General features: G+C 49.1%; 1 protein-coding gene across 8 annotated transcripts in view; it reads left to right on the top strand.

Annotated features, from left to right (window-relative positions):
- CACNA1G (calcium voltage-gated channel subunit alpha1 G) overlaps positions 1–17,480 on the top strand; it is a 147,823-nt gene that overhangs the window by 60,338 nt on the left and 70,005 nt on the right. For all 8 annotated transcript variants that reach the window (XM_034067728.1, XM_034067722.1, XM_034067729.1 and 5 more), the window contains exons 4-10: positions 3,424–3,521; positions 5,445–5,604; positions 7,424–7,715; positions 7,906–7,998; positions 9,513–10,323; positions 10,399–10,443; positions 11,791–12,155. In XM_034067728.1, the coding sequence (XP_033923619.1) occupies positions 3,424–3,521; positions 5,445–5,604; positions 7,424–7,715; positions 7,906–7,998; positions 9,513–10,323; positions 10,399–10,443; positions 11,791–12,155 (1,864 nt within the window). The remainder of the gene's footprint in view (positions 1–3,423; positions 3,522–5,444; positions 5,605–7,423; positions 7,716–7,905; positions 7,999–9,512; positions 10,324–10,398; positions 10,444–11,790; positions 12,156–17,480) is intronic.

Below are 17,480 nucleotides of genomic sequence, written 5' to 3'. Positions count from 1 at the left end.
TTCCAGCTTTCTGAAGATGCAGTGCTGCCTAAATAATGTTCCCTTGTCTTTTCCAGCATCAGTGGCTTAATGTCATCCACTGATAACTGCACTTTGCAGATAAAGGGTGTCTCTATGCCTGGTTTTGGTAACCTTTTGACACTGAATAAATCCGAGCCTATCTCTTGCTGGCAATGAGTGGCAGCTCTTTGCCTCTGTAGAAAGAGGGGTGGGCAGCTCTCAGAGATGCTTCACTGCCTGCAGGCATCGCTCGGAGTTCCTTGTGTGACCTTGATCACATCTCCTGGCTGTACAGCATCCCCAGCACCCAGCTGTGAATGGGGAGAGTTCAAGCTTTCCTTGCTAAGTGCCCTCAGCACAAACTCCATGACTCTGATGGGTCTTTGCACCATTTCTGCTTCCTGAAGCAGGAGTGATCCTGGGGATGGGAGCAGAGCTCAGGCCAGAGAGGTGCTGGGTAGATGTAGGAAAGGCTTTTGTGGGTGAGAAAGACCATCCTGTGGTGCATCACTTATGTGAGCTTTTCACTGCAGGTAGGGCTTAGGAGATTGTTCCCAATGCTGAGGGATTTATATGAAAGCAACCCCAGTGTTCTGTGAGTCTGTCTCCAGGCAGAACAGGAGTGCATTTCAGCTGCCCCGTCCATCCTGAGCCATCCCTTGCGTCTGTCTGCTGAGACCCAGGAGTTCTCCTTCTCAGAGGAGTGTTTGCCAAAGGTTTGCATCAGCGCTCTCTCTGCATCCCACCGCCAGCCCGTTGTACATCTGCCTTTGCAGATGCTCTATTTTTATTCTTAGAAAGCCCTAAATATTTCCGCTTTCCTCCTGAATAACTCCAGCGATCGGGGGCTGCTGATCGCTCTGACGAGTCTCAGCATTTCCTATCAATCCATCCTATTTAATGCTGAGTATTTTCCCTAGCTTTTAACTTGTTTGGGCACCCGGGTGCGTGGCAAAGGCGCTGACAGGCATCATGCTTTGCCGTTTGAACAGAAATGACATTTCAGTTGAAGATCCATTGGGGGCTTTTTACACTGCAGGGTTCCAACACGTAGATGTTATATATGCTGGTAAATGCACGTCGCCTTGCCACTTGATGACATCATGACACTCACTCTCCCTGGTATCTTCTCTTGCCAGGGACATGGACTGATTCCTCCCATGCATCCCCTTGCCTTGGAAAGCGACCTTTGAGCTAGGAAGTGGTGGGATTCTCACTGGGTTTGCTCTTTAGTGACTGATTTTAACCCCCTTTTTGCTTCCCCCAATAATGTCTTTTCTCAAGGCTCTTGAGCTGTTAGTTATCATCAATGTGTGGATCCTGTAATCTAGGTCTGGGATTGAGTTTGTGGTGCTGTAACACCAGTAGCAGTGACCAGCAGCAGAGGTAGGAGAGCATGTCCTGGTTCTTAGTGTTCAAGTTACTGGGTTGTTTGGCTGGGATTTGAATTTTGATTTATAATTGTTCAATATGTTAAACCAAAATGCATTTTACAGCAGTGCCCTTTGCAGTTTACAAGCACATGTATCTCCGGGAGTGAGTCTAGAGCTGTCATTAATCAGAAGATGATTTGTCTTGGTGCAGATAACCATCTGCTGCTCTGATTTTTGCTGGTAGCTTCTGTTTTTAGTAATGGATGAAAGAAAAGCTGTATATTTGACATGGGCTTTTTACCCGAAAGCTGCAAACCATGCCAAAATCTTTTCCGACAACAAGTGAAACTTCAGAACCACTAAATCCCAGGAGAATTACTGTCCATCTCGTACCTTAGCCGAAGCTTACACCATATGGTAAGTCCTACGCATTGAGGAAGGGGCTGGTTTCCTCACTGAAACCAGGTAGGCTTTTGTGGACATGTTGCCTTCCTCTGTGGTCAGAGGATAAGAACAAACATTTAGCATCCAATATTCATCTTCTGGGACTGTCCCTCAGCTGTGGGTGTCAGCTAAATACCAAGGAATATGTTGAGGTTATTTTGATCTTGGATACGGTTTGAGCATCGTCATCCTCATTAGAGCCTATCAAGAGAAATCAGATGAAGTGTCACCTCATCAAGCGTGCAGTCATGTATTTGGGGGTTAGAAAGAGCAAGTATTCTCCACCTGGGTGCTCCTCACCTCCTGAGGGCCAGGAGGGAGGAGAGTGGGTTTGGCTGATCACAGCAAGAGCAGAAAGAAACCTCCATTGTGCTGCGATGTTGCAAAGCTAACATGTTCCCCAATGAATCCTGTGGGATTTTCAGTGGGGAGGGAGGGGGCAGCACTGATGCCTTCGTGTGAGGCACCAGCAAAGCCTCCTCCAGAAGCCTGATGCCTAAATCAGGTAAGATTGATTCAGGCTAGGGCAGGTGTCGAGAAAGTTTGTGACTGGAAGCAGAACACCTCTCTGCAAGATGGGGCTGGAAGACCTTGTTTTGTTTAGCTTTGCAAAATCAAGGCTGAGAGAAGACATGATTTGTCCTCTGTAAATACATTGGGTGGGTAAATACCAAGGACAAAACAGCTACAGAATTAGAGAATCAACTAGAAGCTACTTAAAAGACAGCACTGCCACAGGAACAAATGGCTGTGGCTTGTCCTGAATAAATTAGGGTTGGAAGTTAGGCTTCTAACCATCGAAGTTGGAGGGAGGGAACCACCTAACCAGCTTTGAGATGGAACTTGTGTATTTTCAGAAGAGATTCCTATCCTGTGATTGTCTTTGGCTGTGCCATGAGCAGAGTGAGACAGTGCTGAGGCACCCCAAGCTTGCAGCAGTCCAAGTGCATCCTCAGACTGTCATGAGCCAGTTGCACCCCAGTGTCAGAGCTGTGAAATAACCCCATCAGGCACAGTGTAGAAGCACTGGAAGGTTCCTTGGTCCATGTTTGCTCCATTTATTATCTATAGGTGTCATCAGTTTTGATTTGTGTTCTTGCCTGTCCACCAGAGTCCCAGTGGTCTCTGCTGGGTAGAGCTGGCGTGGCTCAGTGTCCTGTGTTGCACATCTCCTGTGCTCCATGGAAAGGGTCTGCACCAAGGGATGCTCCTTTCTCCTTTTCAGGGCTGTGGTTGTGCTGAACACAGCAAACCCAGATGCATTAAGGAATCTGTGCAATTGTTAAAAGTGGGGCTGTCAGGACATTGTCCCCCTGGAGTGTGCAGCCACTTTCAGAAGCTTTTGCCCTGGACCTGTGCAAAACAGAGTAACCAAAGCAGATGACAGAGAGGGAAAATCTGTCTGTGTGAGCTGGTGTGTCACATTCTTGCTCATTGACTTTATTTGATAAGCAAACAACCCTTAATTAATTCCTCCGGCAAACTTTCCTGGTGGGAGAGATGCAGTAACAAGTCCCCCCATGAGCGGCTGGCATATAATGTTTGATTTATAATGTTTGATAATCTAACATTTCTCCATGCTCCTCCGTGTTCGTATCTCCCACAGGATGCTGGAGTATTCCCTGGACCTGCAGAACGTCAGCTTCTCAGCAGTCCGCACCGTCCGTGTCCTGCGGCCACTCAGGGCCATTAACAGGGTCCCCAGTAAGTCAGATCCTTATTTCTCCCTGTTGATGCAAGTTCTTTGTATCTGTGCCCTAAAGATGGAAGATGCAATCTTATATTGTAACTCAAAGGTTCACACAAGCATGGTAGTGCCAGGTTCTACCACCATACTCTGGTTTCCAGTGCCTGTCACTTCTCTGCTTTAACTAATATTCCATTTGATACCTGTGACATCAGAGATGAGCCATCCAGCACTGTCTTCAGACACCTTTCTTTCTCATCTGAAGAGGGTTTCAAGAGGCTGCTAAGGTGAAGGGATGCAGATGTAGGCATTGACTCAACCAAGGCAGCAGGGCAGAGGGTTCTGACCCATGCAGCTTCCACCCTCCCTGTATTACCCCATCCTTTATGGGGTATATATACCTGGAGTATGTATATATAAATATGTATATGTGGTATAGAGAAATACCTGGAGAAATGAGAGTGAGTAGGTCTTGTTGTGAGTGGCATTGCCTGCTCCTGCATGGTAGCAGGTGATGGTAACCCAACAGTGTGTACTGAGAGGCATTGGCCGTTCAAAACCCAATCAAACTGCCCAGGGAGCCATTCCTGCTCTGCAGTCCTAGGCAAAGCCTGGAGCACTAAGAGGTGCTGGGCAGTCCCTCTCAGATGTTGTACGGATCAGGTGTATTAAGTACACTTGCATCAGAAACATCGTTTTCCTAATCCTACAATCCTGGGTATCAAATCCAGCATTGCTCTAACCAAATTAAATCCAAGTCCAAACTCCCCTATCCAAACTAGCCCAATGCCTTGATGAACACTGATCAGCTTCAGTTTTGATTGCTGGTGCTGAAGGTGCTTGGGGTCTGTTTATTTTTCTGGCCTTGACTCTTGAACTTAATCTGGCTTTGCTGCTGCTGCTGCTGTTCCAATCATTACGGTAGCTTCAGAACCCTGTTTGCAATGGGTTTTTTTTATCCCTGCTGCTGACCTGATGGATGGCTGAATTCATCCACCACAGTCTAACTAGGGATGTAATTCACTTAATGTATTTTGAAACCCCGGGTAATTTATCTTGGCTCCTCTGCAGCGCAGTTACAACGGGATAGAAATGTAAGGTGGGGGAAAAAAATAAAGGCTTGTGTGATGATAAATGCAGTAACCACAGAAAGTCATTTCAGTTAATTAGGAGTTGATGCAAGGTGGTTGTTCCCTAGTAGACAAGCAGAAGAAAAACCCTGATAAAGGAGGTGGCAGCATCAGGCAGAGAGAAAGAGCTCTTGTTGATGTACCCATGTAAAGGGTGCAACAGTAAAGGTTTCTTTAAATGAAAATCAATATAAGCGAGTGAGAGAATGCAGAAGATGAGGAAAGAAGGAGAGCGAGAGATGAGCAGAATATTACAGAGACGTCAGATGAAATCAACTTTTTTGTGTGTAAATGTCAAGTTGAAGTCACCCTCAATTTGTCTTTGTTACAGAACTGGCTGTTCCTGAACTTGCGAGAATTAACTGCCAGAGAGAGTCTTGTATTTTAAGGAAGAGTGGGGATTTAGGGCAGATGAGCGGAATTAGGGAGGAAAGGGAATTTTAATATATACTGAGTGGGGAAACAAATATGACTGAGCAAGGGAGAATGTCAGAGTTTGGTCTCAGGGAAGAAAGGAGACATGTAATTGCTAGAGAACTTTAGGAGGAGAGGACTTGAGATAGGGAGTGAAGGGAGAGGAGCAGCCAAGGTTGTCTGTGTGCCCAGGGGAAGGGTAAGGAGGCAGGGAGGTTTCCCAGGAGCTTCGTGGGAAAACCAGATGGGACCAGAGAGCTGCACGTGTTTTAATCCATGTGTGGTTGACAAGGATGGTGGTTGGGGAGGCAGTGCAGGGAAAAGTATGGATGGAAAGGGAAAGGTCAGGAGGACAGAGCTGGAATAAGAAAACTCAGCATGGGCTTTTCGCTTCAGGTATGCGCATCCTGGTGACGCTTCTTTTGGACACACTGCCCATGCTGGGGAACGTCCTCCTCCTCTGCTTCTTCGTCTTCTTCATCTTTGGCATTGTGGGAGTCCAGTTGTGGGCAGGTTTGCTCAGGAACCGCTGCTTCCTCCCTGAGAACTTCAGCATGTGAGTCTGTGTGGGCAGCACAAGTGTCTGCAGCTTGGGCAAGTCTGTCCCTTCAAGAGATAAGGATATCCATTAAAAAGCCTTTGTCTTCCCTAAATGCTCCCTGCTCCTAAATGCCACCACAAGCCCTGCTCAGGCACACATGTCCAGGACAGTGAGCTGTGACAGTTTGCCATTTGAGTCCTACAGGACTGTTTTTAAACCATCAACCAGCACTTGAGGACCTCTCTGATTGATAGGAGCCAACAAACCCCCCCTGAGAATAAGAGTTCAGGCTTTCTAAGTTCATCATGTCACTAATGTTTGACCTCCTTCTGCATTCATCAGGACTCTGAGGGCTGAGTCCCATTCAGCAGCTGGTGGTGGTTACTGGTAGGGCATTTGTAGTCCCACCTAAACCCCAGGAGAAACTACTGGAGCTGCCACATTTTGAGATGCTAGATCCTTCTCAGTCTCAGAGCAAGAGATGGTCCCAAAGTGTCCATTTTCTCAGATCCCTGGATTTTAAAGCAACGAGGACTATTGTGATCAAATGGGGTTTTGCAGTACTCAGTTTCCTGGCCAGCCAGCTTGCCAGATGTAAGAATGTTGGAACAATGGTTGAAATATCTGGTGGCCATAAGCCTCTTGGAGACTGGAAATTCCATACCTGTTCTCCTACCTACTTGCTTTTTCCCACCACCTCCCTCCCTCTGAATGATAGAAGAGCAGGTAACTGCAAGCCCTTGATGGCTGCTCTACCAAGCTCCAACACCCCTGTCACCACCTTTCAGCTGACTCTCTGGAGCTGATCCAGCTACATCCATACCTGGATAGAGACACCCTGCGATGTCAAAAGCTCTTTCTTGCACACAGCAGGACCATGATGCTGATGCTGTGGCTGGGCTGGCCCTCAGGTCTGGAGCTGGCATGATGTACCTTTTATCTTCTCTCCCACACATCTCCTAATCAATGCCACCCCTCCTGCAGATCATGCCCTCAAAGAGCAGTTGGAAGAGTCATTTCCAGGGCATGTCCCTGTTAAGTAAATGGCAGCAGAGCAGGGGCCCTGCCTCACCACTGAGTAAATCCAATAGAGCCACAGGTTTGGGTGCTGTTTAATTGAGCCAGAGTTCCAGGGGTTTAGATAAGCTTTGAGGGGTATTAAAGGCAATTCTGTAGGAATTAACCGGGCTGAACCAGGCTTAAAAATATCTTTGCAAGCTTTAGTGGGAGTCTTGGCAGCTTTAAGGAGATAGCTGTGTGCAGAGCAAGAAGCCAGTTTCTGGCTGGCCATGGGTTGTTTCGTTTCCCTGAAGAGTGTTTGCTGTGGTAAGGCCACCCTCAGAGGGAATTTAGAGCTTATCTATGCACTGAACAGGCACTGTGACGTGCAGATGAAGGCCCTGTCTCTGGTTTTCAGTAAGCTTGGGAGGCCCTTGTATGTAGAGTCTTCCCAAGCAATTCTCAGCCTTTTCAGGAGGGCAGGAGATACGGGAGCTTAAACTAACTGATTTCCATCTTACTGCAGCAAAGGCATTTCAGTGAAACCCTGCTGGGCTCTTAGTCCCCTAAAGTCAAAGCCAGAGCACTTCCACCTGGGTTACTCTTAGCAGAGTCATCAGAGAAGTTGCTGAGTGGCCAAGTGCACTTTCCTCAGTCTCCCAAAGCCAGTTATTGACAACATCTCACCCAGTGGGGCTACATAAAGTTCAAGAAGGTCCCTTTCAAAGCTTTAAGATCCATAATAACAGATGTTGGACTTTGCTGTCACAGTTGTTACCTTGCCAGACTGTCTGCAATCAGTGTGCAAACCCCAGCCCTGTCTGGACTCTTTCAGCCCCTACACAGTGGATTTGGAACGATACTACCAGACAGAGAATGAAGATGAGAACCCTTTCATCTGCTCCCAGCCCAGGGAGAATGGGATGCGATACTGCCGGAGTATCCCAACACGGAGGGAGGAGGGTCTTGAGTGCACCCTGGATTATTATTCCTACAACGACACCACCAACACATCCTGTGTCAATTGGAACCAGTATTACACCAACTGCTCCGCCGGGGAGCACAACCCCTTCAAGGGAGCCATCAACTTTGATAACATTGGCTATGCCTGGATTGCGATATTTCAGGTGAGCATGGGCAGCTATAACGTGGCAATTGGCATTGGGAGGAGCAGGATTTGGCTCCTCAGTGTCTTGTACTGCATCAAGACCAGCTGTGGGGTGGTCAGAAATGACCCAACCAGGAGAAATGTTGCTTGTGCTCTTGGTGTTGTAAATGAGTGTTGATGGGTTCATTTTCCCTTCCTGTCTTCACCAGGTCATCACACTGGAAGGTTGGGTGGACATCATGTACTTTGTCATGGATGCACACTCCTTCTACAACTTCATCTACTTCATCCTCCTGATCATTGTGAGTGGCCTTAGGGGAACATGGATGTCTTCCTGGCGTGTGGAGTGACCCAGAGGAACAGGGCAGATAGTGCAGTGAATATAAAAGCTGATGTAGAAACCAGCCTGCTGGAAGATGTGCAGCTTCAGTACCTTGTATTGCAGCTGAGTTTTGCTGTGAACATAAAGGAAGAAAAGATGTGCTTAAGCTGTGGTAGATACGTTTCTGTTGTGCTCCAAGGTTCTCTCTCTTCGTTGCTACCTTGAATTTGAGTTTAAAAGCAGGCAAATTTCCTCCAGTCAGGTTTTGAGCTCTGGAAGGGGAGGAGGCTTCCCAGAAATTCCCCATGTTGAAGGACAGAGAGGACATTTCAGGGAAACAATCCCAAACTTCAGAGAACACATTAAAGAAAGGAGGGAAGAGATTACTGCCCACAGCCCACCCACATGTCACAGCATCATCCGAGACCACCCACAACAGAGCCAACAAAGAGTATCTGTGGGGTGGGCTCCATGAAGGGTTTCAACCATGCAAGCAGAATTGACTGCTCTGACTGGCTGAGCTTGTTGTATAGACTCTCTTTATAGTCAAGGGAGAAAAATAGGTGCTTTAAGGGAGTGATTCATCTCCTCCAAAGGTAGACATCCAAAATAAATTTGATGCACTGCAGACTTGATGTGCCTATTTCTCTCTTGACTCTAAAGGATCATTAGGTGTCTCACTTGGATGTATCTGAGATAAGTGAGATGAGTCCCTTTCTTACTTTCTAATTTGACTAAGCCCAGCAAAATAGCTGCACGTCGTCCATTAGGCCATTGTAGGGATTTCTGCTCCTCATCAAAGCAGGACTCAACCCTGATGAGAGAAGATAGGAGGTCTTTTAGTCCATGGTGGTTTTTCTAGCTCATCTAATAGCTTCCCCAGAAAAGAAACAATCCCTTGCTCTCAGCATCCCTGAAATGGCAGGGAGGAAGGACAATCAGTGCTTTTCCAGATGCCGTGTGACTAACGTTAACAGTATGTGATAGTCCCTTAGCATGTCAGTAATTCCCTGTGATCCAGGCTGGGCTCTGCAGAAGGCAGAACCTCATGAAACCCTGGCTGGAAATAAACCCTCCAGGCTGTGGGTACAGCCCGCTGATGCCCTTGTGTAACCGTCACCCGCAAATCCCGTTAGCAGGGGAAAGGGATCTGCTTGCAGGCTGCCCTGACTCTGCCAGGAAGAACGTTCCTATCAGGAAGCCTCAGTGCATTCATCAGTAATGCCACTAATTGTGATAATTACAACCGCTGTCTGCAGGGAGAGAAAAACATCATCTTAAAAGAGCAAAAGCTTTTTGTCACAATAATCTGCTCTTGTCTTTGATCTCTGATGTGCTTCATGGAGTGCTGGTGTGAGAGTCCTTGGGGTGGGGGTTTCGGGGTGATTCAGTCCCCCCATGGTGCTGGCTGATCACGCTGGGTGATGCAGCGGATGGGGCTGGATGGGGTTTGCTCCATCAGCAGAGCTGGCTGATGGGACCTGTTCCCCTTAGGTGGGCTCCTTCTTCATGATCAATCTCTGCCTGGTGGTGATAGCAACACAGTTCTCCGAGACGAAGCAGCGCGAGAGCCAGCTGATGAAGGAGCAGCGGGTGCGCTACCTGTCCAATGCCAGCACCCTCGCCAGCTTTTCAGAGCCAGGCAGCTGCTACGATGAACTCCTCAAGTACTTGGTTTACATTGTCCGTAAAGGCAGCAAGCAGCTTGTGGAGCTCTACCGGCTGGCAGGGGTGAGGATGGGCTTCCTCGCCAGCCCCACGAGCAAAGCAGGGTCTGACCGGCACACCAGGAAGCACCGGAGGAGGAAGAGGTCCTCAGTGCACCACCTCATCCACCACCATCACCACCATCACCACCACTATCACCTGGGCAATGGGAACCTGCGGGCACCTCATGCCAGCCCTGAGATCAGCGATGTGGAGACCAGCTCACTCCACAATGGGACCAACCGGTTGATGCTCCCCCCTACGGCATCAACTGCCCATGGGGCCCCCAGTGCCTCTCCCAGCAACACTGAGTCCGTCCACAGCATCTACCATGCTGACTGCCACTTTGAGCCGGTGCTCTGCCGGTCATCCCTTCCGCAGCCAGGCCTTGGCTTGCCAAGCCCGGAGGGGATCCCCAAGAACATTGTGGGCAGCAAAGTGTACCCCACGGTGCACCCCAGTACCTCCCATGAGATGCTGAAGGAGAAGAACCTTGGGGAAGCAGCGGTCGGTGGTGGGAGCAGCACCATGACAAGCCTCAACATCCCACCGGGGCCATACAGCACCATGCACAAGCTGCTGGAGACACAGAGCACAGGTGAGCCTGGGGCTGGGTCTCAATGTTGCCTTGTAGAAATACAAGCTGTGACCTGATTTATTTCTCTTTCTGCAGGGTTCTTTTCAGTCCATGTTACAGAGAAAGGCGATAGCTTTCCAGGTGAGGCCAACAGAAACCTTCTGACCTACCTAATGTGTTTTTATAGCCAAAATCAGCAGAGAGTTTTCAGCATCCCAGATTTCATACTTGCAAGTATCCAAGGGAAATGGATGTTTTCATTGAACCCATTTTCTTTCCCATTCCCCAAAACAATTTATTCTGCAAGTAATTTCTCCCCCAAAACTAAATCTGCAATTACAGGGATCACCACTTCCCAAATCAGCTAGAACTGGGCTCAGTGACACTGAGCCTGTCTGCTTCCAAATGGTCACATTCCTTGCTGAAATGCAGGGATTGGAGGTGGCTGCACTGCCCACCACTTTCTACAGAGCTTGGGGATGGGCACCCTGCAGATCTGAGTCCCAGCACATCCCTGAGCACTGTGTAGCTCTGTTCCTTATGGCACATGAGGCCTGGGGAGATCAAGTGTCTGCTTTGCTCAATGGCTGTTGCAGATGCTGAGTATTAAGATCTGTGATTTGCTCAGGAAGCCCATAACAGAGCCAGACACTGAATGCAGCTTTCCTGGATCAGGGGTTTCATACCTTCACTGCTAGATGCTCTTTCCCCCTCCACATCCTGAGGTTTGGAAGCTTGGGCCAGTCTAGTCCAAGCCCTCTCAGCCTCCAAGCAGCATTTCTGGCCAGGCTTTCCCAGACAGTGAATTCCTTTTCTGTCCCACCACAATGGCAATGACCTTTCCAGCCAGGGGCTGTGCAGGGAAGTGACCAAGTCAGGTCCCCAGCCCAGAGTCTAAACACACAGAGCTGGGCTCTGAGTTGATTTAACACTGGGGTTTTATTCTTACTGCGGCATGCTGCTGGGCAGGAGTCAAGCACATGCTTTGCAGATAGCCTTTCCCCTTGGCTAGATGGTGGGATATGGGGGGAACATCCTGCTGGTATTGTCACCCAGGAGCCACCTGGCAGCTGGAGCTGCTGTTGAGGGCAGCACATGGAGGGAGAAGCTGGTGATTTTGGAGCATCGGCAAACAGCGGGAGCAGGAAAGGAGGCTGCTACAGCAGTGCTGCTGATAATTACAGCCCAGAGCCTGCCAGGCCAGAGAGATGATTGCTTTCTCTTAGCCATAATGGCCAGAGGTGTAACAAGGTGAGCTTAGGGTCCTGGGCAGCTCTATCTGCCTGGGGACAGCAAAGAGGGCTCTGTTACTAGGGAGAAGGCACACGGGGAACCCAGGTTTTGCCTAGGGCTCTTTAACCCAGCAGGAGCCCTTTTCCCATTAGGAAATGCCAGTTGTGTCAAGGGCGTCATCTTGGTGCTAATGGGGACTGGGGGTTGCTCCTATGGCTGACAGGCTGCCATGCCCCTGCCCCACTGGCATTTCAGGGCCCTGCCAAAGCTCCTGCAAGATCTCCAGCCCCTGCACCAAGCTGGACGGTGGCTCCTGCAGCCCCGAGAGCTGCCCCTACTGCCTCAAGGCGCTGGCAAGTGAAGCCGAGCTGACGGACAACGAGACAGCCGACTCAGACAGCGATGGGGTCTACGAGTTCACGCAGGATGCTCACTACAGCGACCAGCGGGACCCACAGCGGGGCAGAGCCCGCGCCAGGAGAGCAAGCCGGGTGCTGGCCTTCTGGCACATGGTGTGTGAGACCTTCCGCAAGATCGTGGACAGCAAGTATTTTGGCCGTGGCATCATGGTGGCCATTCTCATCAACACGCTGAGCATGGGGATCGAGTACCACGAGCAGGTGAGTGCTGTAACAGTGGCTCTTGGCACAGCGGGGATGCGGGCGGGGATGTGGGTCTGAATCCATTTGCCAGAGGGATGGCGAGAGGCATTGGGATGCTGTAGGAAGGGTCTCAGGACAAAACAGGGCTGGCTTTTTCTCTCTGAGCATGCTTTTAGCTTGCAGGCAGGGGCAGCAGCAGTCACCCCAGCTGGTACCTGGCTATGTGACCTCCTGCATCCCATCCCTGCCAGGGATGTTCAGCACTGTGCCGAGATGGCCATCAGCATCATGCCCTGCTGGCTTCTGTGGTGCAGAGCCCAAGGAGAGGCACCAGCCGTTTGCCATTGGGTTTGTGCCAGCCCAGCAGTGTTGGCTGCAGGCTCCAGGGTCAGTGCAGCTGCAGGCAGGGAAGCCCATTGAATTTACAGTCCCTGGAGAGGAGGTAACAAATGCTTTTGCTTCCCCGGTGAACGCTCCAGCAATAGTCCAAAATAGACTCATCTCTGGTTATTCCTCTGCTTGATTATCTGAGTCCTTGCAGGCAAGAGGCTGCCTCTGTTCCAGCCTCTCGCACACTTGTCACCTAGCAGAGCTTTTCGCTATATATAGTCATTAAGAAAAGGAGTTGCTACATTCCTCTTGAAATGTCTCCATAAGGATGACAAGAGCTCTGCTTTCAGGGAGGCTTTTGCAGGGTCTGGTCTCATGAGGGTTTTGTGGCACGCTGCTGTCAGCATGCCTGGCGTGGTGCCTCTGGTCCTGCTGCAGGCATCAGGTGGCTTGGTGCTGCAGGTGCTCACTTTGTATTTGTGGTGATGAGTTTATTAACAGGGATGCTGAGATGCTGCAAAACCTTGTTAGATACTCCTGCAATGTTCAAGGGCTCCCACTGACCAGCACGATGCTGCTCCTGGTATGCCAGACCTCTCCTCTCCCAGACAGACATAGCCACCCCTATCCCAGTGCTGGCCTTTGCTGGGACCTCCCTCCTATCTTCAGTGATGGCTTTTTACTCTCCTCCCTTCCTGACATGTTTCATGTTTGCAGTGGCTCGTTGCATGCAGAGGTGTTTCTCCTACAGTGGCACTGGTGGTGGCTTGAGATCGACTCAAGTTCCTGTGTCCCACTGTGGCATTAATACCTCAATGACTGAGCACCAGGGAGACACGGCTGTGCTCAATGTGTCCCTTCCAGCCAGCACCTTCTCCCTGACATCCTAATACAGTCTGGCTGGCTACCCGTTGTTTTCAGTACACATTAAACAGCGATGGGCTCTCCAGTTCTGCAGGTTTCACCTTCATGTGCTGCCCTTGGTGGGAGCTCTGCAGGGAAGCTTGAGTGATTCCACCTTTATTTAATGATAGCATAAAGATAATCTCCTAAGAACCTGGGGGGAGGTGGCTCACAGAAACCAATGAACAGTCATATTCCTTCTTTGGCTGAAAGGTGAAAACAGATCCCCTGTGTCTGTCCAAGGCTGGGACTGTTAAAGTTTGTTGCTCTTTATCAGGAGCATCTTTGGGAGATGCTGCTGTAGGCTCCCACCCTGCGTGTACATCCTCCTGCGGATGCGTGGCTCCCATCATCAAACACCCTAAAGGCAACACAGCTCCTTGATTCTTTGGCTTGGGGGAAATGGGGCAGTGGGATGCTGGCCTCTGCCCCGGCCAGTGATGAATCCCCGGCATTGCAGCTGGATGGGAAGTGACAGATTTCTGTGATGGTTTCCGGGTAACAAGGTGAAGGGAGCGGAAAAGCGTGGGGGGACTCCAGATGCTGTGGGTGGTTGCTTGCTTTGACAGTATTTTTGAAGCTACTACTGTTCCACATTCCTTTCTCCCAGGCATTTGGAGTGAATAGCAGAGCTTGTTTTTATTAGTGCATCTGCTCAAAGTGGCAGCAGATAGCAGAGAGGTGTTTTTCTGCAAACTCTGGAGGTTTATAGTCTACAGTTTTGTAATCTGACAGCTATGAGAGCAGGAATTAGAAGGAAGAAATGCTGGACTAGGCCTTTCTGCAGAGATTATAAAGACTGAAATGTGACTTTTTCCTGTTAGAAGAGCCTTTCCTAAAGTGCAAGTGATGAACCACGCCACATTTATCTTCATTGGCTGATGTTTGCAAAGGTATGAGGGGGCTTGAAGAGTACTTGACTCCATGGCTTTCTATATTAAGCTCTTTGCTTATTTAATGAATATTTACCTCTTGGGATTTTCACATGAGCAGTCTGGCACCCCTGGCTATATTGGGATAAATGCTTTCAGGACATGCCTTAAGGTGCTATGTCAAAGGCCTTGTTTACCAGCACCTTTCCGGAGAGGAGAGGACACTCTAGCCCTAGAGGAGGATGTGCAGGACCCAGGGATGAGCTGCAGTGGCTCACCCTTGCCTGGCTGCATAGGGTGATTGTAGGCAACACCGTGTCCCTTCCAGCCTTCATGGTTCCACATCAGTTCAATCCAGGACATCTAAATTGTGGTTTCTTTCATGCATCTGGGTCTGTGTCAAGCCTCCAGGTCAGGAAGGAAGGGAATCAATTGTAAAATAGTTTTGATATCTCTTGCACCTCTTTTGAATTGTTTCTTGTGAGTGCAGTGACTCAAAGACCTGTCCCATATCCAGGCAGCAGCTGGTGCTGCACCAGGGGCTCTGAGCATCATAGACCAATGCAAACTGATGCTGCACCCCAGCTGCTTCACTCCAACTGTGGCCTTAATAGTGCAGCCCAAATCTTCTCTCTGGTGAAGGTTCTAATTTGGTGCTTCCCAGTATGAATCTGATTCATTAGGCTGTGATTCAGGAGGCCACTTACGCATGTGCATTCATCCCTCTGATCAATGAGACAGAATTACCCTGGGCAACTTCCGTCTGCTCCGGGTTCTTCCTGGGAGCTCACAAGGTCCCACGCTCATGCACTGTCTTCTCTTCCTAGAGGTAACTCTGCTTCCACTTTGGTGTATATCCCATGTCTCTGTTTAACTCCATTACACATCTCTCCAGCCCTGTGCCAGCCACTCTTAGCCAAGAGATCAAAGCTTTGGCAGTGCAGCAGGGCTTTCCTTCCCTCGGTGTTTGCTGGCTTTGCCCAAAGCAGGGCTTGTAGCTAGCATCAACTTAATTCCTTAGTGCTACAGCTGCATAGGGTGCTCCCACTGTAGGTAAATGAGATGCCCTATAGGTTTGCACGTGCTGTATTCAATTAGCTCCTGCTTGAGCAGAAATTACTCTTATTAACAGATTGCTGTTGGAGACTGAAGGAGTCAAGTCAACGCTAATGGAAGTCATCAGAACTGTTAATCACCAGGACTTCAAAAACCAGCTCTCTGTTTGTTACTGGGGGTAATTCTTTTTATAGACCTGAGGGGTTCTTCCGCTCCTCAGTGATTTGAAAGGGTTTATAAGGTCTTGTAGGAACTCGCGTGTTTTAATTGATTCACAAAGCTCTTCCAGTGTGCCAAGCAAATACATGGGTACCATGGCCCTCACAGCCTTCAAAAAATGGGCTGTGCCTACAAAGCAAACTTCATTCTGGCTCTGCAGACTGAATGATTGGAAAATAAAATGAGATTTCATACAATTGGAAAGTGTGTGGGGTTTTTATCAGATAATTTGGTTCTCTGCATGCTTTAGTGATGAGCCTATGGGTTCCTTGACATCTACTGAAGTTTTCTTCAGCTCCCTGGATGGGGAGATGTAAGCCTCAATCCTTTCCTGTTAATTTAGTTCAGAAGCTGGAAATACTTGGGCTGCCTCAGATCCTATCACTACAGCTGTTGTTTCAGGTGCCATCCGTACCTTTATGTTATCTCTGCTCAGGCAGTGCTGAGAAGGGATTTGAGCTCAGTGAAATAGGAAAATGATGTGTGTGCTTTCGAAACTCGCCTCATCCCCGTGAGGATGAAAAATCGCTGCTCTCTGCAGATAGCCGGGTGTTTCTCTGCTCCTTCTTTGATTATTGTGGTTGTTCCCCTTGGGTGAGAGCCAGCAAATTCAGCTCGAGCTTCTGGAGTATCCTCAGCTTGTACCAACAAATGTTTTCATCTCTAAGTGCTCCTGATTGCTGATTGTTGGTGATTTCCCAGGGATAAGTCCATTTATTCCCAGATTCTCCTGGCAGAGGTTGATCCCAATATGTTGAGGCCCGTGGCTCTGCCCTGCTGTCACAGATGCCCCTTCCCATCCTGCTCAGCCCCCAGTAGGAGCGGGGACAGGAGCCGAGCACTTTTTCCCTCATCTCTGCTGGATTTCATCTCCTTGTTATAATTGTTTTTTTGCTGATGCTAGGAAAAGACCAGCTTTTCCCCATTGGAAGCCTGTCAGCATTAGATATAGTGTTACCAGCATCAGAAACCCCTGTTCAGCACAACGGCACAGGAGCCCTACAGAGATAGCCTTTTTCTTTCTCTTGTTTTGTTTCCTCCCTCCCCCTGGTCCTTCTCAAGTACTAATGGGGAGATAAGTTTCCAACTTGGTTTAGATTAACTAGAAATAGAGGGCTTTAAATCTCAAGTACTTACAAGGTGTGACCAAGTGGAAATGCAGCTTTTGTTCAGCTTAAGCTCCTTCAAAACCTGGGCAGATGGATGAGCTACTTCATGTTTTTCTTGCATTTTCTGGGATAATATTAATCCAGAAATCTCAAGCTGAGAGAGATAAGGAGTTTGAGCAGGAATATCTGCTGTGCCTCTTGAGAGCAGTAACGATTGCTCAGTGCCAGAGCATGGTGGGGGGGGGGTCCTGCAGGTCCTGCTTCTGGTCCTGGGCAGGGATGTCTCATGGCATGTCCCTTCAGGGTTGGGTAGTGATTTCCTCCATCATGCTCAGGGCTTGTCCCTTTATTTGCACCCCAGGTTTGGGATGACGAAAGGCAGAGAGAAGTGCATGGGGACATGGCCACTTAGAAGCAGTGAGGGCCAGGGAATTCATTTGTTGGCCATGGTTGCTGAACAAGGATATGGTGGAGAGGAAGGTCTTGCATTGCACCAGAAGGAGCCATTTCCATGGGACTCGGCTCCTTCCTTCTGCAGGTGTGGGGTGGGAAGAATATCAACAGTGAAGAATGGTTGAAGGTGAGATCAGTAGCAGTGGTGGAAGGGAAGTCCCTCCTGTGCAGGCAGCTCTGATATTTCCAAAAGAAAAGCTGCTTTCCTCCCTTTCTTGCAGCATTCCATTCAGCCTGTAACAAAATCTTCCTTTCCCATGCAGTGAAGGGATGAAACTGGACTTGTTCGCTTGTCTGTCAAAGTAATTTCCTTTTAATAAATGCCTTTAAATCCTGAACTTCCCAGCAGTCCTCCAGCCCACCGAGCAGCAAGCGCGCTGCCCTTTCCATGTCTCCAGCCC

Source organism: Melopsittacus undulatus, chromosome 11 (assembly GCF_012275295.1).
Source record: "Melopsittacus undulatus isolate bMelUnd1 chromosome 11, bMelUnd1.mat.Z, whole genome shotgun sequence".
Taxonomy (NCBI): Eukaryota; Metazoa; Chordata; class Aves; order Psittaciformes; family Psittaculidae; genus Melopsittacus; species Melopsittacus undulatus.
The sequence above is the reverse complement of the archived record's forward strand: the minus strand, read 5'-3'. Positions and strand labels throughout refer to the sequence as shown.